The sequence below is a fragment of the Oncorhynchus mykiss genome, chromosome 18 (assembly GCF_057628025.1).
Source record: "Oncorhynchus mykiss isolate SJ-2025 chromosome 18, ASM5762802v1, whole genome shotgun sequence".
In the NCBI taxonomy this organism is placed as follows: domain Eukaryota; kingdom Metazoa; phylum Chordata; class Actinopteri; order Salmoniformes; family Salmonidae; genus Oncorhynchus; species Oncorhynchus mykiss.
The window spans coordinates 76,033,615-76,061,114 of record NC_143039.1 but is presented as its reverse complement, the minus strand read 5'-3'; the positions used below and the strand labels follow the sequence as shown (position 1 = coordinate 76,061,114).

Here is a 27,500-nt window from a genome sequence, read left to right as displayed (position 1 = left end):
TGTTTTTGATGTTCTTCAAACAACTTTTTAATGTTATTTAAATTGTATAGAAAGGCAGTGGATGAGCTTCGACATATTGTATCTTGACAACTTGATTGCTGACATACAAACATTTTGAGACGATATCAAGAATGGACTAATACAACAAATACCAAAAGATAGTTTGGGGGTGATAGTTTGGGGGTGATAGTTTGGGGGTGATAGTTTGGGGGTGTTTTCCTTTATTACGGAGTAGTGTGATGTCCCTGCTCCCCCCCCCCCCCTTCCCTCTTTCTCACCTCTAGCCATCTATTCTATTCCTCTCTCCCTCCCCCCTTCCCTCTTTTTCACCTCTAGCCATCTATTATATTCCTCTCTCCCTCCCCCCTTCCCTCTTTTTCACCTCTAGCCTTCTATTCCATTCCTCTCTCCCTCCCCCCTTCCCTCTTTCTCACCTCTAGCCATCTATTCTATTCCTCTCTCCCTCCCCCCTTCCCTCTTTCTCACCTCTAGCCATCTATTCTATTCCTCTCTCCCTCCCCCCTTCCCTCTTTCTCACCTCTAGCCATCTATTATATTCCTCTCTCCCTCCCCCCTTCCCTCTTTCTCACATCTAGCCTTCTATTCTATTCCTCTCTCCCTCCCCCCTTCCCTCTTTCTCACCTCTAGCCTTCTATTCCATTCCTCTCTCCCTCCTTCCCTCTTTCTCACCTCTAGCCATCTATTCTATTCCTCTCTCCCTCCTCTCTCCTCCCTATCTCCCCCTCTCTCCTTCCTCTCTCCTTACTCCCTCCTTCTCTCTCCCTCCTCTCTTTTTCCCTCCTCTCTCCTCCCGCTTTCCTCTCTCTCTCCCTCCCTCTTTCCCTCCTCTCTCTCTCCCTCCCTATTTCCTCCCTCTCCCTTTCTCTCCCTCTTTCTCTCCTCCCTCTGTCCTCCATCCCTTTCTCTCTATAGGATCAGCAGATGTTGGTGACCCAGTTAGACCCAGGAACAGATGTTTGATGTGGGGTCTGTCTGTCTGTCTGTCTGTCTGTCTGTCTGCCTGCCTGCCTGCCTGCCTGCCTGCCTGCCTGCCTGCCTGCCTGCCTGCCTGCCTGCCTGCCTGCCTGCCTGCCTGCCTGCCTGCCTGCCTGCCTGCTATTATATGTGCATGTGCCTGTCCCAGGAGGGCGGTTTGTTCTTTAAGTACCAGGATGGAGAAATGGAAGGAGGGATGGAGATATGAAGAGAGGCATGGAGAGATGAAGAGATGGACAGATTGAATAGAGGCAACAGGGAATTGAAAACGAGTGTGGTGAGAAGAGAAAGAGAGGTGTTTTTATGTATCTTCCCGGTCTGAGTACTATGAGTACTGCTGTGCAGTGACCAGTTCATTAGACTGGAGAGGGAAACATGAAGGAAACACAAGTAGAGCAAAGCAAGGAAGTAGAGAGTGGAAAGGTCATCTTTCACAGAATGTGATGTAGTCATCACCATGTAAGCAGAATTATGTGGTTGTGTGTGTGTGTGTGTGTGTGTGTGTGTGTGTGTGTGTGTGTGTGTGTGTGTGTGTGTGTGTGTGTGTGTGTGTGTGTGTGTGTGTGTGTGTGTGTGGCTGTGTCATGCTGTTATTAGAACCCCAAACTCACTGAAACACCATGCTCCATTTGTTGTTGTCATTTTATTTTCTCTCTCTCTCTCTCTCTCTCTCTCTCTCTGTCTGTCTGTCTCTCTCTCTCTCTCTCTCTCTTATAAATATTTTCCAACTCCAAACACATAGACATCAATATTGGGCAAACTATCCTCCAAGTTGGCACCAAGTGTTCCATAACGTTTTGAGTAGGATTTTTAGAATATTTTTTTTGGTATCAAACATGACATGCAGCTGTTTGCACTTAGCCCATAGCTCTGTTAGGGAAGCCTGGTTCCTCCCTTCAGAGCCTGGTTCCTCTCTAGGTTTTTTCCTTCCAGAGAGTGTTTCCTGTCCTCTTGGTCGTTGTGGTGGTTGATTTATGTACTTGTTTATGATCTAAGAACAATGCTCATTACCATGCTTTAGCTGTGAAGGCATTTGTGATTTATCAACTGAAAGAAAATATAATGTCAACAAAAACAATAAGTTATGTAATGGTATCATCATGCCAAAGTAAATTGCCTGTTACTCAGGCTCTGAAGCCAGGAGATGCATATAATTGGTACCATTGGAAAGCAAACACTTTGACGTTTGTAGAAATGTTAAAATAATATAGGAGAAGAATACAATAGACACAATAGATACGGTAGGAGAAAATCCAAAGAAAAACCAACCGAAAGAGACCATGCTCTTACAATGGAAAGTATAGGGGCATACTGAATTCTAGCTCCCAGGATGCAATTCGTATGGCTTCCACAGGGTGTCAGCAGTCAATGTTCAAGGTTTCAGGCTTGTAACTTCCAAAACGAATAAGAAATATCAGTTTTAGTACAGGGACACAGTCTTAGAAATTTGTGTTTGGGCACCCCATGAAGACAAGATGCACTTGCTAAAATCGGTTTCCTATTGAACATACTTCTTTCCGTAAGAAATATTACAGTTTGATTACATTTTAGGGTATCTGAGGAGTAAATAGAAATGTATTTTGACTTCGATGTCGCCAACTAAACAGACTTTTTTAGATATAAAGATGGATTTTATCTAACAAAACGACACTAAATGTTATAGCTGGGACACTTTGGATGACAAATCAGAGAAAGATTTTCTAAAAAGTAAGTGAATGTTTAATCTTTATTTGTGAAACCTATGAAATTTATGAAACCTGTGCCGGTGGAAAAATATTTTGATGTGGGGCGCCGTCCTCAAACAATCACATGGCATGTTTTCTCTGTAAAGCCTACTGTAAATCAGATAGTGCAGTTAGATTAACAAGAATTTAAGCTTTCAACCGATGTAAGACACTTGTATGTACCTAAATGTTTAATATCCATAATTTTTATGATTATTTATTTGAATTGCACGCCCTCCAGTTCCACCGGGAGGGGGGGGGGGGGGGTTCTTGCAAAACATAACTGCCTAACTGAAAAATGTTGATTTGAATTTGAAAGGACAGCAGTTGCAGGAACTTAACTGAAGAATGTAAAGATCTCAATTTAAGGTAAGGTTTGTCCCCTGTATGATCTAAATGGATACTGTTTTGTGATGATATCATCCATCTTTTCATATTTGTGCAAATCTTTCTAAAATTCTGAAAATGGACCCAGTTCAATGGATATCAATCAACAAATAGGTAAGAATATGTAGGCTGTAATTATACGTCGTAGACCAGCTGTATTGGCTGCAGATGACTGAACTTTTGTGTGTGTTTCTGCAAGTATTCAGACGAGGAGGCATACAAAGGTATGTCAATTAGTATTGGTATGTTATACAGATCACATGTATCATCCTCCTCCCGGACCTCTTCATTAAATACCCCACAGGCCTCTCCATTATGGACGTGGTATGTGTATGAAAACCATTATCAAAACTGGGGTTTTTTATCCATTCACATTCGCAACAAAAACCAAGGTATGATTACTGTCATGTGCAATTATCTGTAATTATCTATAATTACAATTGATGGGATTCACAGACTTCAACCTCTCTTCACCTCTGATGAATATAACAGGAAACCTGTTTGATCACGACACACTGCAAAATCCTTCCAGCTATGGCTCAACACAACACAGTAACATCAACACAGTAATATCAACACAGTAACATCAACACAGTAACATCAACACAGTAACATCAACATGCCAGAGGATCAACACAGTAACATCAACACAGTAACATCAACACAGTAACATCAACACAGTAACATCAACATGCCAGAGGATCAACACAGTAACATTAACACAGTGACATCAACACAGTAACATCAACATGCCAGAGGATCAACACAGTAACATTAACACAGTAACATCAACACAGTAACATTAACACAGTAACATCAACACAGTAACATCAACATGCCAGAGGATCAACACAGTAACATCAACACAGTAACATCAACATGCCAGAGGATATACCCAGTAGACTTATTTGGATTTGAAAAAATTCTGCTTTGTCACTAAATTCATAATAAACAACGAGAACTCTAAAATATTGTGTTATTGTTGTTATTGTTGTTATTGTTATGCATATTATTAATAACAATATTAATAAAAGGGGAGGATGGGTTGTTTACAAAATTAACCCCAAAATGTCCTTTTAATTCTTAGGGATGTCGACAACATCTGGTGAAATTGGAGGGTGCGCAATTCAAATAAATAATCGTAATATTAAACATTTTTGAACATGATCTTATATCATTTAAAAGCTTAAATTCTTGTTTATCTAACTGCATTGTCCAATTTATAATAGGCTTTACAGGGAAAGCATACCATGCGATTGTTTGAGGACGGCGTCCCACATCAACATATTTTCAACCAGGACAGGCTTCATAAAATCACAAATAGCGATTAAATACATCACTTACTTTTGAAAATCTTCCTCTGTTTGTAATCCCAAGGATCCCAGCTACAACATCAATGGTCCTTTTGTTAGATAAAATCCTTATTTACTACCCAAAAAGTCTATTTAGTTGGCGCCATCAATTTCAGTAATCCACTTGTTCAACATGCAGACAAAGGAATCTAAAAAGCTACCGCTAAACTTTGTTCAAACAAGTCAAACTACGTTTCTATTAAATCCTCAGGTACCTTACAATCTAATTAAACTATAATATTTAATACAGAAAGAAGTATGTTCAATGGAAAATTTGTCATGTGCGATCAAACTGATTTTCCACTTTGACTCTTTGTACCAGATCTCCAAAGTCTTCCTCGTTTTGGAAGAAACAAGCCTGAAACCTTGAACAAAGACTGTTGACATCTAGTGGAATACATAGGAATTGCAATCTGGGAGATAGAATTGCATAGAGCCCATAGCTTCCCATTATAAGAGCCCGGGACCTCAACAAAAATTATTCTGGTTGGTTTTTCCTTGGATTTTTGCCTACCATATCAATTGTGTTATAGTGTCATGCATTATCTTAACATTAATACAAACTTCAAAGTGTTTTCTATCCAATGCTACCAATTATATGCATATCCTGGCTTCTGGGCCTGAGTAACAGGCAGTTTACTTTGGGCACGTCAGTCAGGCGGATATCCAGGAAACTAGACTCTAGCCCTAAGAGGAAAACGTTTTTAGAGGAACGTATAAGGGTTCCCCCACAGTTTCAATTTGAAGAGCCCCAGGAACCTTTTCTTTTTAGAGGAACGTATAAGGGTTCCCCCACAGTTTCAATTTGAAGAGCCCCAGGAACCTTTTCTTTGTAGAGGAACGTATAAGGGTTCCCCCACAGTTTCAATTTGAAGAGCCCCAGGAACCTTTTCTTTTTAGAGGAACGTATAAGGGTTCCCCCACAGTTTCAATTTGAAGAGCCCCAGGAACCTTTTATTTTTAGAGGAACATATAAGGGTTCCCCCACAGTTTCAATTTGAAGAGCCCCAGGAACCTTATATTTTTAGAGGAACGTATAAGGGTTCCCCCACAGTTTCAATTTGAAGAGCCCCAGGAACCTTTTCTTTTTAAAGTGTGGAGGGGGTTTTATACACCTACCATACATACAGTAGATATGAAGAGAATGTCAGCTCACTGTTTTACTCCTCTCTAACTTGATCTATTAAATAAAGCTTTGGTGATTCAGATTTACAATCTGTCTCACGAGCCAAACCCTTTATCGTCAGTCTTGATTACTTTGCTGTTGTATTGGGCTGGACCCCCCAAAAAATAATCCTTAATTGAGAGGAGGTTGGTTATGGAACGGGGGGGAAAAAATGGTTTATTATGTTTCTAAATAGGAAGTATACAGGCACGAAAAGCACATTTCTCTTGTTCAGTGCTCATATGGGCAGTGTGCGGCACAGCTAAATAGGCTGCATTCCTGCTGTTTGGTCTTAAATATCCCTTCCATCGCTGTCTACTTCAGCCAGGTCACCCGTGATACAAGTCAGGATTCAACGTCCATCCATGTCTGAGTACGTCAGGAGATGACGTGGAAACCGGCCACTAGGGGGCAACAGTGAGCTCTGTTACCTTCAACTAGGTTTCGTTTTTTTGCTAGGTCATTGTGGACGGGGATGGCAGATGGGTGTAAGCATCTGCCTCTGATTCCAAAGGTTGCAAGTTTTTAAATCAAGTGATAGAAATATGTTTTTGAGATTTTTGTTTTGAGTCTATTCCGAACCTTAACTCTTACCTTAACCAATCAGAGTTGATGCCTAAACTGAACGCTAACCTTCAAAATGTGACGTTTGCAACAACTTAGAAATTTGAGAAACATGGGATGAACGTCTAATTTTGACATGAGACTGTGAGAGCTGGTTGCTGAAATGATCATTTTGGATCACAGTTTTTAAGGACACACCTAGAATATTTCCGCCTCCCATCTGAGCGCAAAGGAGCTGGTATATAAGACACTTGCTTTAACAAGTCAAAATTGTCAACAAATGTGCATTTGACACTAGTTCCACCTTAACACTAGCCGAGAAAAGAGCCCTGTAGGTTGCTTGCTGACACTAAGACGGCCTGGGCGGCTCGGTTATTAATTACAGCAGGTACTGACTCTCTCCAACATGTATGTATGTGCGTGTGCGTGTGTGTGTGTGTGTGTGCGTGTGCACGTGCATGTGTATGTGCGTGTGTGTGTGTGTGTGTGTGAATGCCTGTGTGTGTGTGTGCGTGTGCGCGTGCGTGTGTGTGTGTGTGTGTGTGTGTGTGTGTGTGTGAATGCCTGTGTGTGTGCGTGTGCGTGTGTGTGTGTGTGTGTGTAAATGCCTGTGTGTGAATGCCTGTGTGTTCTCCAAACACTCCCCTGCTGTTCGGGAAGGGCCTCTTTCAGTTGGCACTGAAATCACACCATACTATGCTCTTTCAAAGCAAATAAATGAGATGATTATAGACCTTACTGCTTCCTATTGTGCACAGCTAAAAGTCTAAAGAACTGAATCTCAGAAAACCCTGTCTCTCTGTGCTGGCATGCACAGTATGTTTGGAGCTAACAATACATAATAGACCCCCGTACTGTTCAGCCTTTTAGGATTGTACTGCAAACACTTCTTTCTAAGTCTCAATGGATAGGAGTCTGCTGTAGAGCTATATACATCAAGGTAATGCTGTCAGTAGCTCTCTGTGAAGATAGCTGAGATGACGCCATTCCAAATGGAACCCTATTCCCTATATAGTGCACTACTTTAGACCAGAGACCTATGGAACCCTATTCCCTATATAGTGCATTACTTTAGACCAGAGCCCAATGGAACCCTATTCCCTATATAGTGCACTACTTTAGACCAGAGACCTATGGAACCCTATTCCCTATATAGTGCACTACTTTAGACCAGAGCCCCATGGTACCCTATTCCCTATATAGTGCACTACTTTAGACCAGAGACCTATGGAACCCTATTCCCTATATAGTGCACTACATTAGACCAGAACTATATATCTAATAGCTGGTGATATAGGCTATTGGTATTGTATGGTTCCGATGAGGTAGAGATTAGTGGATCTCCTCTTCTCGTCTCTGAGCTGACTCATATCAAACACACAGCTGACCACAGATAAAGCCAGTCTGTTTCATTGACGTCATAGTGGGACGGAGGCTAAACGTTGTGAGTTGTTTCGTCGTGAGCGTTGGAAAGCCCTACATACTAAATAGTTATAAGTTAAATAGGACAGAACAGAAGATGAACTGTTGCACATGAGATAAAAACACTGCTAAACATGAATGCACTATAGATGTCACGGGGTATAAAATGGTCCGTATCAGTGGATATCTTTACATGACATGTGTTTGATATTCTACAGAACACAGGCCGTGTCCTAAATGTATATTTAGAGTTTTGTGGATCATGACAGTCTGAATTCAGATGCGTCTTTTAGACAGATGTGATATTGGGATTACTCCTCCGAATATCACAACATGGACATTGCCTATGGCCGAAATATAGGTTAGCCTAGTGGTTAGAGTGGAGAGGCGGCAGGGTAGCCTAGTGGTTAGAGTGGAAAGGCGGCAGGGTAGCCTAGTGGTTAGAGTGGAGAGGCGGCAGGGTAGCCTAGTGGTTAGAGTGGAGAGGCGGCAGGGTAGCCTAGTGGTTAGAGTGGAGAGGCGGCAGGGTAGCCTAGTGGTTAGAGTGGAGAGGCGGCAGGGTAGCCTAGTGGTTAGAGTGGAGAGGCGGCAGGGTAGCCTAGTGGTTAGAGCGGAGAGGCGGTAGGGTAGCCTAGTCGTTAGAGTGGAGAGGCGGCAGGGTAGCCTAGTGGTTAAAGTGGAGAGGCGGCAGGGTAGCCTAGTGGTTAGAGTGGAGAGGCGGCAGGGTAGCCTAGTGGTTAGAGTGGAGAGGCGGCAGGGTAGCCTAGTGGTTAGAGTGGAGAGGCGGCAGGGTAGCCTAGTGGTTAGAGTGGAGAGGCGGCAGGGTAGCCTAGTGGTTAGAGTGGAGAGGCGGCAGGGTAGCCTAGTGGTTAGAGTGGAGAGGCGGCAGGGTAGCCTAGTGGTTAGAGTGGAGAGGCGGCAGGGTAGCCTAGTGGTTAGAGTGGAGAGGCGGCAGGGTAGCCTAGTGGTTAGAGTGTAGAGGCGGCAGGGTAGCCTAGTGGTTAGAGTGGAGAGGCGGCAGGGTAGCCTAGTGGTTAGAGTGTAGAGGCGGCAGGGTAGCCTAGTGGTTAGAGTGTAGAGGCGGTAGGGTAGCCTAGTGGTTAGAGTGGAGAGGCGGCAGGGTAGCCTAGTGGTTAGAGTGGAGAGGCGGCAGGGTAGCCTAGTGGTTAGAGTGTAGAGGTGGCAGGGTAGCCTAGTGGTTAGAGTGTAGAGGCGGCAGGGTAGCCTAGTGGTTAGAGTGGAGGGGCGGCAGGGTAGCCTAGTGGTTAGAGTGTAGAGGCGGCAGGGTAGCCTAGTGGTTAGAGTGTATGGGGTGTCAGGTAGCCTAGTGGTTAGAGTGGAGGGGCGGCAGGGTAGCCTAGTGGTTAGAGTGTAGAGGAGGCAGGTACTAGTGGTTAGAGTGTAGAGGAGCCTAGTGGTTAGAGTGTAGAGGAGGCAGGTAGCCTAGTGGTTAGAGTGTAGAGGAGGCAGGATAGCCTAGTGGTTACAGTGTAGAGGCGGCAGGGTAGCCTAGTGGTTAGAGTGTAGAGGAGGCAGGTAGCCTACTGGTTAGAGAGTAGAGGCGGCAGGTAGCCTAGTGGTTAGAGTGTAGAGGAGGTAGGTAGCCTAGTGGTTAGAGTGTAGAGGAGGTAGGTAGCCTAGTGGTTAGAGTGTAGAGGAGGCAGGTAGCCTACTGGTTAGAGAGTAGAGGTGGCAGGGTAGCCTAGTGGTTAGAGTGTGGAGGCGGCAGGGTAGCCTAGTGGTTAGAGTGTAGAGGCGGCAGGGTAGCCTATTGGTTAGAGTGGAGGGGCGGCAGGGTAGCCTAGTGGTTAGAGTGTAGAGGCGGCAGGGTAGCCTAGTGGTTAGAGTGTATGGGGTGTCAGGTAGCCTAGTGGTTAGAGTGGAGGGGCGGCAGGGTAGCCTAGTGGTTAGAGTGTAGAGGAGGCAGGTACTAGTGGTTAGAGTGTAGAGGAGCCTAGTGGTTAGAGTGTAGAGGAGGCAGGTAGCCTAGTGGTTAGAGTGTAGAGGAGGCAGGATAGCCTAGTGGTTAGAGTGTAGAGGCGGCAGGGTAGCCTAGTGGTTAGAGTGTAGAGGAGGCAGGTAGCCTACTGGTTAGAGAGTAGAGGCGGCAGGTAGCCTAGTGGTTAGAGTGTAGAGGAGGCAGGTAGCCTAGTGGTTAGAGTGTAGAGGAGGCAGGTAGCCTAGTGGTTAGAGTGTAGAGGAGGTAGGTAGCCTAGTGGTTAGAGTGTAGAGGAGGTAGGTAGCCTAGTGGTTAGAGTGTAGAGGAGGCAGGTAGCCTACTGGTTAGAGAGTAGAGGCGGCAGGTAGCCTAGTGGTTAGAGTGTAGAGGAGGCAGGTAGCCTAGTGGTTATAGTGTAGAGGAGGCAGGTAGCCTAGTGGTTAGAGTGTAGAGGAGGCAGGTAGCCTAGTGGTTAGAGTGTAGAGGAGGCAGGTAGCCTAGTGGTTAGAGTGTAGAGGAGGCAGGTAGCCTAGTGGTTAGAGTGTAGAGGAGGCAGGTAGCCTAGTGGTTAGAGTGTAGAGGAGGCAGGTAGCCTAGTGGTTAGAGTGTAGAGGAGGCAGGTAGCCATATTTTCTTGCAATATCGACACAATTTTGAATCATGATTTATGCATTTATGCATGATTTATGTATTTATGCATGATTGATGCATTTACGCATGAAATATGCACCAACACTGTCACCCCATTGGATCTGTACTCTGAGGGACCGTTGATGACGAACCAATCGGCATCCACCGTCCGTAACAAACAGGGCAGGCATATATTTTGCAAGATTGTCCTACGTTTGCATTTCTACAGAAAACAGGTGTTGTGATTGGAGCTCTGGATTTGCTATGCTGCATTTAAAATAAAATAAAAAACAGAAATAGCAGAGATGTTCTTTGGAAATAGCAACTTGGATTAAATTATGATGATGTTTGCCTTTCCATGCCTTGTATCCTACTACTGAATATGATTTAAATGATGACTCATAAAGTAGCAGGGATTTTTTTCTGTGGTCCGCATTGGATACATGTAGAAACATTCCCATTATGTAGAATATCTTAGCTCCGTCGATGAAACTAAGGACATGCATATCTAGAGCATGTCCACCCCATATATCTAATAACATGTCAGATATCTGGAATTGTATCGATAAAGATATCCCCTGATATCGAACCTTTTCGCCCAGCGATTGTAATACCATTGCATTTTGTGTAAAACGCTACAAGATGTTGCTACACAGTTCGAATCCCAGGCTCAAAGTGTCAGATGTTTTATTTGACTGACTTTTGTTGTAATGGATGACATTACATACTAGGAGGTAGGTGGCCATGTATTGGTCACTGATCTTTGGCTGTCTCTCTACAACTGTAGGGATGACCTTTGATTGGACGGCAATACACCAGTCGTCATGGCTACAGCCCATAGACACTTCTCCAGTTAATTATTTGGTTTCAGATTGCTTCCTGATTTAATTGATTGCCGCCCTTTTCTCTCTAGTCTGTCATTGGTTGCTCACGCCCTCTCCCTCTCTTCTCTGTGATTGGCAGGTTGTGACCAGGGACCTGGTAGGTGTTGTTACCGCTGTAGTCCATCGTCTCAGAGACCAAGTGTGTTTCGCCACGGTGTTGCGTCGTTGCCATGGGGAAACAGAACAGCAAGCTGAGGCCGGAGATGCTTCAGGACCTGAGAGAGAACACTGAGTTCTCCGACCACGAACTACAGGAGTGGTACAAGGTCAGTGTACACACACACACAAAAACACAGAGATGCACGCATGCAAACTCACAGACAAATACCCACGCACACCGTAATCATAACTCTAACATCGTGGTAGAAGGTGACAGCAGACAGACAGATAGACCTGATTCCTAATATAGTGGTAGAAGGTGACAACGGACAGACAGATAGACCTTATTCCTAATATAGTGGTAGAAGGTGACAACGGACAGACAGCTAGACCTTATTCCTAATATAGTGGTAGAAGGTGACAGCAGACAGACAGATAGACCTTATTCCTAATATAGTGGTAGAAGGTGACAACGGACAGACAGCTAGACCTTATTCCTAATATAGTGGTAGAAGGTGACAACGGACAGACAGCTAGACCTTATTCCTAATATAGTGGTAGAAGGTGACAGTGGACAGACAGATAGACCTTATCTCCAACAGGTGTTCATCCCTGGCCTTTTCAGACCAGGGAAACCACTACTAATAAGAAACATACTGGAATAACCAGGGAAACCATTACTAATAAGAAACATACTGGAATAACCAGGGAAACCACTACTAATAAGAAACATACTGGAATAACCAGGGAAACCACTACTAATAAGAAACATACTGGAATAACCAGGGAAACCATTACTAATAAGAAACATACTGGAATAACCACGGAAACCACTACTAATAAGAAACATACTGGAATAACCAGGGAAACCACGACTGAAACGATACATGCTGGAATAACCAGGGAAACCACAACTGAAACGATACATACTGGAATAACCAGGGAAACCACTACTGAAACGATACATACTGGAAAAACCAGGGAAACCACGACTGAAAGATACATACTGGAATAATCAGCTCTTTAAATTGCATCTTTTATCTATGTTATATGATATTTAACCTCTTACCCTCAATCTCCTATGACAGATAAATACAGGGACAATGAATCTAAGTCCCTCTAGAATGGATGAGATGTTTAACCAGAGGAAAAATAACTCTAGACCACCTTTACTCCACACACAGAGATGAGTACAAAGCTCTCCCCCGCCCTCCATTTGGCAAATCTGACCATAAGTATATCCTACTGATTCCTGCTTACAAGCAAAAAATTAAGCAGGAAGTACCAGTGACTCGCTCAATACAGAAGTGGTCAGATGACGCTGATGCTAAGCTACAGGACTGTTTTGCACAGACTGGAATATGTTCCGGCATTCATCCAATGGCATTGAGGAGTATACCACCTCAGCCATCGCCTTCATCAATAAGTGCATCGATGATGTCGTCCCCACAGTGACTGTACGTACATATCCCAACCAGAAGCCATGGATTACAGGCAACAGCCACATTTAGCTAATGTCGATTTCAAGGAGCGGGAGACTAATGCGGACGCTTATATGAAATCCCGCTATGCCCTCAGACGAACCATCAAACAAGCAAAGAGTCAATACAGTAATACAGTCAATAATCCTACTACACCGGCTCTGATGCACGTCGGATGTGGCAGGGCTTGAAAACTATTACGGACTACAAAGGGAAACCCAGATGTGAGCTGCCCAGTGATGCGAGCCTACCAGACGAGCTAAATGCATGAAGCATGAAGCATGCACGAGAGCACCAGCTGTTCTGGAGGACTGTGTGATAATGCTCTCGGTAGCCGATGTGAGCAAGACCTTTAAAAGGGTAAACATTAAAAAAGCCGCGGGGCCAGATGGATTACCAGGAGGTGTAATCTAAGCATGCGCGGACCAACCTCTCCCTGACCGAGTCTGTAATACCAACATGTTTCAAGCAGACCACCATAGTCCCTGTGTCCAAGAAAGCGAAGGTAAACTGTCTAAATGATTAGCGCCCCGTAGCACTCACGTCTGTATCCATGAAGTGCTTTGAAAGGCTGGTTATGGCTCACATCAACAGCATCCCCTAGACCTACTCCAATTCGCATACAGCCCCAACAGATCCACAGATGACGCAATCTCAATCGCACTCCACACTGCCCTTTCCCACTTGGACAGGAACAGCTATGTGAAAATTCTGGTCATTGACTACAGCTCAGCGTTCAATACCATACTGCCCACGAAGCTCATCACTAAGCTAAGGACCCTGAGTCTAAACACTTCCCTCTGCAACTGGATCCTGGACTTCCTGATGGGCCGCCCCCAGGTGGTAAGGGTTGGCAAGAACACATCTGCCACGCTGATCCTCAACAGTGGGGAACCTCCGGGGTGCGTATTTAGTCCCCTCCTGTCCTCTCTGTTCACCCATGACTGTGTGGCCAAACAAGACTCCAACAACATCATTAAATTTGCTGACGGCATAACAGTGGTAGGCCTGATCACTGACATTGATGAGACAGCCTATAGGGAGGAGGTCAGGGAACTGGCAGTGTGGTGCCAGGACAACAACCTCTCCCTCAATGTGAACAAGGCAAAGGAGCTGATCGTGGACTACAGGAAAAGGCAGACCGAACAGGCCCCCGTTAACATCAACGGGGCTGGAGTGGAGTGGGTTGAGAGTTTCAAGTTCCTTGGTGTCCACATCACCAACAAACTATCATGGTCCAAACACACCAAGACTGTTGTGAAGAGGGCACGACAACAACTGTTTCCCCATTAGGAGACTGAAGATTTGGTTCCCCAGATCCTCAAACAAGTTATACAGCTGCACCATAGAGAGCATCCTGACCGGTTGCATCACCGCCTGGTATGGCAACTGCGTAGGACTATTGTGGCTAATCCTTATTGTGGATAGCTTCACACAGGTTCTGTCTATCGGAGATTAAATTATCCCTATGCTCGTAGCAGTTAAGCAAACTCAAACTATCATTGATTAACAACCTAGTGTGTGAACAAAACAATTTAAATAGCTAGGAAACAGAAGGACAAAGTCACACTTTAGTAGGCTTTTGGGTAAATTAGACCAACTTCTATGCCTGTATATTTTAGCACTTCACTCACAGTGCGCACAGCGGCCCAGGCAAATGCCATCACTAGCCGGCCTACACCCAGTACCCTGCCCTGAACTTAGTCACTGTCACTAGTCGGCCTCCACTCAGTACCCTGCCCGGAACTTAGTCACTGTCACTAGTCGGCCTCCACCCAGTACCCTGCCCTGAACTTAGTCACTGTCACTAGTCGGCCTCCACCCAGTACCCTGCCCGGAACTTAGTCACTGTCACTAGTCGGCCTCCACCCAGTACCCTGCCCGGAACTTAGTCACTGTCACTAGTCGGCCTCCACCCTGTACCCTGCCCGGAACTTAGTCACTGTCACTAGTCGGCCTTCACTCAGTACCCTGCCCGGAACTTAGTCACTGTCACTAGTCGGCCTCCATCCAGTACCCTGCCCGGAACTTAGTCACTGTCACTAGTCGGCTACCACCCAGTACCCTGCCCTGAATTTAGTCACTGTCACTAGTCGGCCTCCACCCAGTACCCTGCCCGGAACATAGTCATTGTCACTAGTCGGGCTTCGTCCCAGTACCCTGCCCTGAACTTAGTCACTGTCACTAGTCGGCCTCCACTCAGTACCCTGCCCTGAACTTAGTCACTGTCACTAGTCGGCCTCCACCCAGTACCCTGCCCGGAACTTAGTCACTGTCACTAGTCGGCTACCACCAGGTTACTCAACCCTGCACCTTAGTGGCTGCTGGCCTAATGTAAATAGACATGGAATATATTTATCTCATGTCATTGCTTAGATGTATGCATAAATAAGACCTTATAGATGCCAAGTCTTAGTCATGATATGGTTTCAGTTTTGCACACCTGGATTGTAGAATATTTGCACATTGTTCTTTTAAAAAATGCTTCAAGCTCTGTCAAGTTGGTTGTTGATCATTTCTAGAAATTAAAGCCTTGCCATAGATGTTCAAGCCAATTTAAGTCAAAACTGTAATTAAGCCACTCAGGAACATTCAATGTCATCTTGGTAAGCAACACCAGTGTAGATTTGGCCTTCTGTTTTAGGCTATTGTCCTGCTGAAAGGTGAATTTGTTTCCCAGTATCTGTTGGAAAGCAGACTGAACCAGGTTTTCCTCTAGGATTTTGTCTGTGCTTTGCTCTATTCCGTTCAATTTCATCCTAAAAAAACTGCCTTGTCCTTGCCGATGACAAACATACCCATAACATGAGGCAGCCACCACCATGCTTGAAAATATGAATAGTGGGACTCAGTGAGGTGTTGTGTTGGATTTGCCTTAAACATAACTCTTTGTATTCAGAACATAAATATATATATTTTTTGCCACATTTCGTACAGTATTACTTTAGTGCCTTGTTGCAAATAGGATAAATGTTTTGGTATATTTTCATTCTTTACAGGCTTCCTTATTTTCACTCTGTCATTTAGGTTATTATTGTGGCGCAACTACAATGTTGTTGATCTATCCTCAGTTTTCTCCTATCACAGCCATTAAACGCAGTTTCCTTCCTCTCCGGCAACTGAGTTAGGAAAGACTCCTGTATCTTTGTAGTGACTGGGTGTATTGATTCACCATCATTACACCAAAGTGTAATTCATAACTTCACCATGCTCAAAGGGATATTCAATGTCTGCTTTTTTTTCTTTTTTTACCCATCTACCAATAGGTGCCCTTCTTTGCAAGGCCTTGAAAAACCTCTTTGTGGTTAAATCTGTGTTTGAAATTCACTGCTTGTCATGACTTCTGCCGAAGTCAATGCCTCTACTTGTTCGGGGCGGTGCTCGGCGGTCGACGTCACCGGTCTTCTAGCCATCATTGATCCATTTTTCATTTTCCATTGTTTTTTTCTTGTCTTCCCACACACCTGGTTTTAATCCCATTCATTACCTGTTGTGTATTTAACCCTCTGTTTCCCATCATGTCTTTGTCAGAGATTGTTTTATGTCCAGTTCGTGTTGTTTTGTATTTGGTGCGTGACGGGTCCTCGTACCCAATTCTTTTCATTTGTATTTATGGTTTCGGAGTTACGTTTGTTTTATTAAATTATTCCATTTTACCAAGTTTAATTCTTCTGCGCCTGACTTCCCTGCCACCTATACACACGATTGTGACAGAATCTCTGACCACCAATGAAGTCAGCAGGAGAATTAAACTTGGTTTAAACTTGGTTTAAATCTAGTTAAGGAGGAAATCAACGCCTTTGGAGCCTGAATGGAGGATGTTTTAGGTACGAACCAGTCCTCGGGGATATGAGTTTATTCCCGGCCTTTGGGCTAGCACTGTTTCTGCGTGCGAGGTGGGATATATGGGACTCGAAATGTAGTTCTTTGCTTCTTTGTGTTGATTAGCTACCAGCTATGAAACAAAACAGCGGAAATACTTAATAGCTATGGCAGCAAATTGTTTTGCTATAAATACATTTTCATTTATCACGTCCAATTTAATTTATACATTTTTTTGGAGCGGGGGGGGGGGGTAAAATGGTGGCACTGTAAAGCCCTGAAATTCACTGAAAGAGAAAATGCAGGAGCATCATGCTCTCCCCCCTCCTCTGTGTAAAGAAATACGACTGCAACCAATCACACTGCCAACAGGCACCAGGAGGCGGGACAGACAGCAGACTATCATACCAGCAGTGTTTCTTGCTTTGTGACTGACAGGTGCCTGTCCTATCAGTAGATCGCTAGAAGATGCATATGGTTCATTCTAGTGGTAGGGAGCTCGGCAGAATGTTTTGTGACCTTACCCCTAACCCCTTACCCCTAAGCCCTTACCCCTTACCCCTTACCCCTAACCCCATACTCCTTACCCCTAACCCCTAACCCCTTACCCCTAACCCCTAACCCCATACCCCTAACCCCTTACCCCGTACCCTTTACCCCTAACCCCTAACCCCTTGCCCCTTGCCCCTAACCCCTTACCCCTAACCCCTAACCCCGTACCCCTTACCCCTAACCCCGTACCCCTTACCCCTAACCCCGTACCCCTAACCCCGTACCCCTAACCCCTCACCCCTCACCCCTAACCCCTCACCCCTAACACCTTACCCCTCACCCCTCACCCCTAACCCCTTACCCCTAACCCCTAACCCCTTACCTCTAACCTATTACCCCTCACCCCTAACCCCTAACCCCTTACTCCTAACCCCGTACCCCTAACCCCTTACCCCTAACCCCTTACCCCTAACCCCGTACCCCTTACCCCGTACCCCTTACCCCTAACCCCGTACCCCTAACCCCGTACCCCTTACCCCTTACCCCTAACCCCTTACCCCCAACCCCTTACCCCTCACCCCTAACCCCTCATCCCTCACCCCTCACCCCTTACCCCTAACCCCTAACCCCTAACCATTTAGCCCTTACCCCTAACTCCTAACCCCTAATCCCTAACCTCTTACCCCTAACCCCTAACCCCTTACCCCTAACCCCTAACCCCTTACCCCTAACCCCTAACCCCTATACCCTAACCATTTAGCCCTTACCCCTAACCCCTAACCATTTAGCCCTTACCCCTAACCCCTAGCCCCTAACCCCTAACCATTTAGCCCTTACCCCTAACTCCTAACCCCTAAACCCTAACCTCTTACCCCTAACTCCTAACTCCTAACCCCTAACCTCTAACCCCTAACCCCTTACCCCTAACCTCTAACCCCTAACCCCTAACCCCTAACACCTAACCCCGAACCCCTAACCCATAACCCCTTACCCCTAACCTCTTACCCCTAACCCCTTACCCCTAACCCCTAACCCTTAACCCCTTACCCCTAACCCCTCACCCCTAACCCCTAACCCCTTACCCCTAACCCCTAACCCCTAACCCCTTACCCCTAACCCCTAACCTCTAACCCCTTACCCCTAACCCCTAACCCCTAACCCCAGAGGTCAGACGGGTGGTAATGGAGCCATACTTGCAACAGCACTTATTCATACATTTATTATTCAGAAAACCACACACACACACACACACACACACACAGACACACACACACACGCACACACACAGACACACGCGCACGCACACACACACACACACACACAGACGCACGCGCACGCACACGCACACACACACACACACACACACACGTGCGTTCAGTGATGAGGTAGTTCATCAGCCAACTGTCGTCTTATCATGCTGAGATTTGGACCAGAAATCTTCTCATGATGGAAGAAACATCATGGTGCCCTGAGCAACTTAACAACAAGCATATGGAGCTGTCACCTATCTGTCCTCTTCCTCTACCCATCCTCTTCATCAACAGGCTGGGGCTGCATCCCAAATGGCACCCTGGCCCCCTCTGGGCTCAGACTGCTGAACACTTGAACTGGACTGACCACCTGCTCTGATTCTCCACACCTTAACACACACACACACACACACACAGACACACACATACACACACACACACAGTACAGACACACACACACACACACACACACACACACACACACACACACACACACACACACGCTACAGACACACACACACACACACACACACACACACACACACAAGCTACACACACACACACACACACACACACACACACACACACACACACACACACACACAAGCTACACACACACACAGACACACATACACACACACACACACACACACACACACACACACACACACACAAGCTACACACACACACAGACACACATACACACACACACACACGCTACAGACACACACACACACACACACACACACAAGCTACACACACACATTGCATCTGCTGCTTCCGGTCTCTTATTATTATTGCTAAATACTGCACAATGTTACACTTTACCCCCCATTCTCCCTTTCCCCAAAACATGTGTAACTATTTGACTATAAATGGTTCCTTCCTGTATTATACTTGAAAGGCTGGTCATGGCTCACATCAACACCATCATCCCAGAAACCCTGGACCCATTTAAATTCGTAAACCGCCCGAACAGATCCACAGATGATGCAATCTCTATTGCACTCCACACTGCCCTTTCCCACCTGGACAAAATGAACACCTATGTGAGAATGCTGTTCATTGACTACAGCTCAGCGTTCAACACCATAGTGCCCACCAAGCTCATCACTAAGCTAAGGACTAAACATCTCCCTCTGTAACTGGATCCTGGATTTCCTGACGGGCCACTCCCAGGTGGTAAGGGTTGGCAACGACACATCCACCACGCCTACCATCAACACGGTGGCCCCTCAGGGGCTTGTGCTTAGTCCCCTCCTGTACTCCCTGTTCACCAACAACTGCGTTGCCAAATATGACTCCAACACCATCATTAAGTTTGCTGACGACACCAAGTTGCTAGGCTTGATCACCGTCGATGATGAGGCAGCCTATAGGGAGGACGTCAGAGATCTGGCCGTGTGGTGCCAGGACAACAACCTCTCCCTCAACGTCAGCAGGACAAAGGAGCTCATTGTGGACTACAGGAAATGGAGGGGCGAGCACGCCCCCATCCACATCGACGAGGCTGTAGTGGATTTGGGTCGAGAGCTTTAAGTTCCTCTGTGTTCACATCACTAAGGAATTAACATGCTCCACAGACACCAACACAGTCGTGAAGAGGGAATGCCAGTGCCTCTTCCCCCTCAGGAGGCTGAAAAAACTTGCCATGGGCCCTCAGCTCCTCAAAAAATGTATACAGCAGTGCCATCGAGAGCATCTTGACTGGCTGCATCACCACTTGGTACGGCGACTGCATGGCGCTACAGAGGGTAGTGCGAACGGCCCAGTACATCACTGGGGCCAAGCTCCCTACCATCCAGGACCTCTACACCAGGCGGTGTCAGAGGATGCCCCCCCCAAAAAAGTGTCAAAGACTCCAGGCACCCAAGCCTGTTCTCTCTGCTACCTCACGGCAAGCGGTACCAGTGCACCAAGTCTGAAAACAACAGGACCCTGAACAGCTTTTACTTTTAGCTAATCAAATGGCTACCCAAACTAAATGCATTGACCCACTAACTCTCTTGCACGGACTCTATACACACACACTGGACTCTACCCAACACACTGGACTCTACCCAACACACTGGACTCTACCCAACACACTGGACTCTACCCAACACACTGGACTCTACCCAACACACTGGACTCTACCCAACACACTGGACTCTACCCAACACACTGGACTCTACCCAACACACTGGACTCTACCCAACACACTGGACTCTACCCAACACACTGGACTCTACCCAACACACTGGACTCTACCCAACACACTGGACTCTACCCAACACACTCACAGATAATTACACGGACATCCCAACACACGCATACTGGCGCCACACACTAACACACACATTCACACACCAACACACACCCTTACACCCACCAACACACACACTTACACACACCAACGCACACACTTAGACACATCAACACACACACTTACACACACACCAACACACACATTCAGACACCAAATACACTGCTGTTACTGTCTATGATCTACCCTGTTGCCTAGTCACTTTACCCCTACCTACAGTATACTGCTGTTACTGTCTATTATCTATCCTGTTGCCTTTGTGACATCAGCTGATGTCTGAAGGGCTTTATAAATACATTTGATTTGATTGATTTCAGGTCTCTCCAGAGATGCTCGATCGGGTTCATGTCCGGTCTCTGGCTGGGCCACTCAAGGACATTCAGAGACTTGTCCCGAAGCCACTCCTGCGTTATCTTGGCTGTGTGCTTAGGGTCGTTGTCCTGTTGGAAGGTGAACCCGTCTGAGGTCCTGAGCGCTCCAAAGCAGGTTTTCACCAAGGATCTCTCTGTTCTTTGCTCTGTTTACCTTTCCCTCGATCCTGACTGGTCTCCCAGTCCCTGCCACTGAAAAACATCCCCTCAGCATGATTCTGCCACCACCATGCTTTAACGTAGGGATGGTGCCAGGTTTCCTACAAACATGATGCTTGGCATTCAGGGCAAAGAGTTCAATCTTGGTTTCATCAGACCAGAGAATCTTGTTTCTCATGGTCTGAGAATCCTTTAGGTCCATTTTGGCAAACTCCAAGAGGGCTGTCATGTGCCTTTTACTGAGGAGTGGCTTATCCTTGGCCACTCTACCATAAAGGCCTGATTGGTAGAGAGATGGTTGTCCTTCTGGAAGGTTCTCCCATCTCCACAGAGGAACTCTGGAGCTCTGTCAGGGAGTTGTTCTATGCTAGTATTCTTCATTAGCCCAGCACCTATGTCTTTAAGGATGTGCGTATGACCACAAACTTTGCTCTGTCAGAGTGACCATCAGGTTCTTGGTGACCTCCCTGACCAAGGCCCTTCTCCCCCTGATTGGTCAGTTTGGCTGGGTGGGCAGTTCTAGGAGGAGTCTTGGTTGTTCCAAACTTCTTCCATTTAAGAATTATGGAGGCCACTGTGTTCTTGGGGACCTTCAATGCTGTAGATATTGTTGGTACCCTTCCCCAGATCTATGCCTCGTCACAATCCTGTCTCGAAGCTCTACGGACAATTCCTTTAACCTCATGACTTGGTATTTGCTCTGACATGCACTGTCAACTGTGGGACCTTATATAGACAGGTGTGTGCCTTTCCAAATCATGTCCAATCAATTGAATTTTCCACAGGTGGACTCCAATCAAGTTGTAGAAACATCTCAAGGATGATCAATTGAAACAGGATGCACCTGAGCTCAATTTGAGTCTCATAGCAAAGGGTCTGAATGCTTATGAAATAAAGTATTTATGTTTTTATTTTTGATACATTTGCAAAAATTGGGAATTGTGTGTAGATTGATGAGGATTTATTAATTTTTTTCATCCATTTTAGAATAAGGCTGTAACCTAACAAAATGTGGAAAAAGTCAAGGGGTCTGAATACTTTCTGAAGGCGCTGGATATATGTTCAAAGGTACCTCAATTATAGCGTACCCCTGCACATCGACTCGGTGCTGGTACTCCATGTATATAGCCATGGTACTTTCTACTTCCTGTATATAGCCATGGTACTTTCTACTTCCTGTATATAGCCATGGTACTTTCTACTTCCTGTATATAGCCATGGTACTTTCTACTTCCTGTATATGGCCATGGTACTTTCTACTTCCTGTATATGGCCATTGTACTTTCTACTTCCTGTATATGGCCATGATACTTTCTACTTCCTGTATTTTGCCATGGTACTTTCTACTTCCTGTATTTTGCCATGGTACTTTCTACTTCCTTTATATGGCCATGGTACTTTCTACTTCCTGTATATAGCCATGGTACTTTCTACTTCCTGTTGGGCTTGTAAGGTCTCTTAAGGAAGCATTTCACGGTCATCAGAAAGAAAGGGAGGGCCAAGGCACTCTTCGTATAATCAATTAAAATATCTTTATTTGTATGGCATGTTCAATAGAAACAAAGTTTAAAAACTCGTTTTAGCTGCATGGCCTTCGACAGGGAGTTACAGGTCTACAGCATGTTGTATTAGGCGTATGTAAGAAATACAATTTGATTTGATTTGTTACTTTTATTTGTTATTATTATTCGTTGTTCACTGTGTATTTATTCCTCGTGTTGCTATATTCATTTGTTTATGTATTTAAAAAAAAATACATCTTTATCTTAACTCTGTATTGTTTGGAAAAGGATCCATAAGTTTAATAATAAGCATTTCACTGTTAGTCTACACCTGTATGTGACAAATCACATTTGATTTGATTTATGCTTGTGATCAAATGTTTATTCTTTTATTGTATTTATAATAAAAATGTTATATTCTACTGAGCCATTTACTTTAAGTTCCTCTTCTTAGATTTTATATCTTCTTATTGTTGTTTAGTTGTTAAGAGGGAACCTGCAAGTCAACATTGGGTTGGATGGTGTGTACTGTGTGTATACTGTAAATATGACTAATAAAACCTGGAACTTGATGGATGCTGGACATAAAGTCTGTTTTCAGAGAATGATGTACTATCTGCTGGGGTTGGTAATGGACCGAGGGCTACAAAAGGTCTCTCTCTCTCTCTTTCTGTTCTCTCTCTGTTCTCTGTTCTCTCTCTCTCTCTGTTCTCTCTCTCTCACTTCTCTCTCTCTCTGTTCTCTCTTTCTCACACTCTCTCTCTCTGTCTCTCTCTCGCTCTCTCTCTCTGTTCTCTCTTCCTCACACTCTCTCTCTCTGTTCTCTCTTTCTCACACACTGTCTCTCTCTCTGTCTCTCTCTCTCTCTCTCTCTGTTCTCTCTTTCTCACACTCTCTCTCTGTTCTCTCTTTCTCACACTCTCTCTATCTCTCCTTAGGGCTTTCTGAAGGACTGTCCCAGCGGCAACCTGAACGTGGAGGAGTTCAAGAAGATCTACGCCAACTTCTTCCCGTACGGAGATGCCTCCAAGTTCGCCGAGCACGTCTTCCGAACGTTTGACACCAACAACGACGGCACCATCGACTTCCGGGAGTTCATCATCGCGCTGAGTGTCACGTCACGGGGAAAGCTGGAGCAGAAACTGAAGTGGGCCTTCAGCATGTATGACCTGGATGGGAATGGGTACATCAGCCGTGATGAGATGTTGGAGATCGTACAGGTGAGACATGGGATTTGTAGTCCTGGTGGAGGTCGTACAGGTGAGGAGGTCCACTTCAGTTTCTGCTCCAGCTTGCCCAGCTCGTTTTAGTAATCAATGTTTCTCATTTAAACGTGGTTGAATACTTCCTCCTGCTTCCTCTCTAGGTTTCTTCCTAGGTTCCTGCCTTCTAGGTAGTTGTTCTTAGCCGTCGTGCTTCTTCCTCTGCATTGCTTGCTCTTATGGGGTTTTAGGCCTGGTTTCTGTAAAGCACTGCTGATGTGAAAAAGGGATTTATGAATTACATTTCAGTTTGTGTCACGGGATTCTTCTGTTGAAGGAGAGGCGGACCAAAACGCAGCGTGGTTATTGTGATACATCTTTAACGAAGATGATAAATGAACAACAAATAAAACAAGAAATGTGAAAAACCGAAAACAGCCCTATCTGGTGTAACAAACACAGAGACAGGAACAATCACCCACAAAACCCAACACCAATCAGGCTACCTAAATATGGTTCCCAATCAGAGACAATGACGAACACCTGCCTCTGATTGAGAACCATATCAGGCCCAAACACAGAAACAGACAAACTAGACACACAACATAGAATGCCCACTCAGATCACACCCTGACCAAACAAAACACAGAAACATACAAAGCAAACTATGGTCAGGGTGTGACAGTTTGATTGATTGATGAATAGACACACCAGTCATGATGGAGATCCTACAGGAGAATAGACATATCAGTCATGATGGAGATCCTACAGGAGAATAGACACACCAGTCATGATAGAGATCCTACAGGACAATAGACACACCAGTCATGATAGAGATCCTACAGGAGAATAGACATACCAGTCATGATGGAGATCCTACAGGAGAATTTCACTAGGGCCCATAGGGTGACAGACCCCAAACATAATCAAGGACCCCACGCCCCCCAACCACGAGCTGTTCACTCCCTTACTGTCGACCAGACGGTAAGGGAGTGAACAGCTCGTACTTCCAAGTAGTAGATGTCCTGGATGAGTGGCAGCACGGTCCCAGTGATGTACTGGGGCGTCATCACCACCCGCTCTATGTGTCATTGGCGAGATTATCACGCGAAGAGGAAAAAAAGTAACTTTCCTAAAAAATAAGCCTTTTTAAACCATGACCTGGGTGATTCCATGACCTGGGTGATTCCAGCTTTGTATTTAGATAGAAAATAAAAGTAGAATCGTTGCAACGTCGGCATTCAGGAAGCGAGAGTGTTAACAGAATTATGCGTTCAACCTTCTGTCGTATGGCGTGAGACTAGTATTGTCCCTTTTACTCTGAGAATTACCGGTCAGTGGCCATTTGGACATCCTGAAAATATATACCTTAAAATGAACCCAAAAGCATGTCAACAACTAGTTTAACAGCTGCAACCATTGTAAACTTAATCTGTTTAATGTACAGAATCAGTCAAATGTTTTAAAGGGGTTTTCTTTATTTTCACTATTTTCTACATTGTAGAATAACAGTGAAGACATCAAACCTATAAAATAACACATATGAAATCATCTAGTAGCAAAAAAAGTGTTAAACAAATTTGCACACTCTAGTTTTGATGTCTTCACTGTTATTCTACAATGTAATGTTTAAAAAATAAAGAAAAAGCCTTGAATGAGTCGGTGTTCTCACACTTTTCACCGTTAGTGTGTTACTATCGAACTGAACTGAAACCGTTCACCTCATCGCTTGATCGGTTTAGCGCTTGATCGGTTGCATCCACTATCTTACTGCTACAACTGTACTGAAACCGTTCACCTCAAACCATCCCTGTATAAGGGATTAGGACTAATGCTGTCATATGGTAAAAATCTGGACAAATTGATTTTATTTGATTTATTTCACCTTTATTTAACCAGGTTAGGCAAGTTGAGAACAAGTTCTCATTTACAATTGTGACCTGGCCAAGATAAAGCAAATCAGTTCGACACATACAACGACACAGAGTTACACATGGAGTAAACAAACATACAGTCAATAATACAGTATAAACAAGTCTATATACGATGTGAGCAAATGAGGTGAGATAAGGGAGGTAAAGGCAAAAAAAAGGCCATGGTGGCAAAGTAAATACAATATAGCAAGTAAAACACTGGAATGGTTGATTTGCAGTGGAAGAATGTGCAAAGTAGAGATAGAAATAAAGGAGCTAAATAAATAAATAAATACAGTAGGGGAGAGGTAGTTGTTTGGGCTAAATTATAGATGGGCTATGTGCAGGTGTAGTAATCTGTGAGCTGCTCTGTGCTTTAAGCTGTGCTTAAAGCTAGTGAGGGAGATAAGTGTTTCCAGTTTCAGAGATTTTTGTGGTTCGTTCCAGTCATTGGCAGCAGAGAACTGGAAGGAGAGGCGGCCAAAGTAAGAATTGGTTTTGGGGGTGACCAGAGAGATATACCTGCTGGAGCGCGTGCTACAGGTGGGTGCTGCTATGGTGACCAGCGAGCTGAGATAAGGGGGGACTTTACCGAGCAGGTTCTTGTAGATGACCTAGAGCCAGTGGGTTTGGCGACGAGTATGAAGCGAGGGCCAGCCAACGAGAGCGTACAGGTCGCAGTGGTGGGTAGTATATGGGGCTTTGGTGACAATAATGATAGTAAATAATGCAACGGATTCTCAGATTGGCAGATAGAAGTGAAGAAGTCTGCCCCCTAGTGGGGAGATTTTTTTGGCCGCACAATCTAATAGAAGGAAGGGCTGACCGTTGCATCGTTTGCTGTCTGCGTGGTTGTTGGAGATGCTAGTGTCAAGTGACAGATTCTTAGGATCTAAGTGGAGCAGACCGAGTGAAGTGGAAACACAACACAATCAGGATTTAATACAGAATGTAGTTTTTTTATTATTATTTTTTTTTTTATTCGTCAGATGGCTCGAAGGAACATTGTTTCGTTAGCTGGCCAGTGAAGAGGTTGGTCATGAATATTTTGGGTCGGGAATTACGGTGTTGTGTGGTTCTTTCGAGTTTTTGTTGGAACTGGGAAGTCGATACCAGTTTAGGAGACAGTTACAAGAGAGAGTGAGAGAGAGACAGATTGGGGTACATAGATAGAATAGATAGAGAGAATAGATTAAAATGGGGAAAAGAAAGAGAGAGATGGTTCTGTATTGTACTGAGTTGCAAGCGCTGTGTGCTCCAGGATTAGTGAGTTAAATTTAACCAGGGTTTATCCCTGAGTGTGCAGAATACTGGGATTATCCCCGGGCTCACTGAGGTTCTGCTTTGCTGAATGAGAGGAGGAGAGACAGAGGAGAGGAGAGGAGAGGGAGGAGAGAGGGAGAGGAAAGGAGGCGAGAAAGAGGAAATAAGAAAACGAGAGAGGAGAAGGGAGGGGAGGTGGAGGCAAGGAGAGGGAGAGGCCAAGATATTATCACTGAGGATTGCGGGATTGAGAGAGAGAGAGATGGATGAGGGGTGATGAAGGGGGTGGCGAGAGAGAGAGAGCTAGCTAGAGAGAGAGAGGGAGATGGATGTGGGGTGATGAAGGGGGTGGAGAGAGAGAGAGAGCTAGCTATAGAGAGAGAGAAGGGAGTTACACTGTAAACAGAAGAGAGAAAAGCTTCAAGTGCAAATCACTGGACAAACTGAAATGTTCCATTCACGCAGACAGTGTGTTGAAGAAGGTGCAACGGCTCCTCTTCAACTTCAGGAGGCTGAAGAAATTATGCTTGGCCCCCAAGACCCTCAGAAACTTCTATAGAAGCACCATTGAGAGCATC

At 45.1% G+C, this 27,500-nt stretch overlaps 1 protein-coding gene across 1 annotated transcript in view; it reads left to right on the top strand.

Annotated features, from left to right (window-relative positions):
- Positions 1–27,500, top strand: part of LOC110496749 (hippocalcin-like protein 1) — a 72,818-nt gene that overhangs the window by 37,781 nt on the left and 7,537 nt on the right. Inside the window, exons 2-3 of the mRNA XM_036953599.2 lie at positions 11,143–11,329; positions 23,483–23,764. Coding sequence (XP_036809494.1) covers positions 11,234–11,329; positions 23,483–23,764 — 378 coding nt within the window. The 5' untranslated portion in view covers positions 11,143–11,233. The remainder of the gene's footprint in view (positions 1–11,142; positions 11,330–23,482; positions 23,765–27,500) is intronic.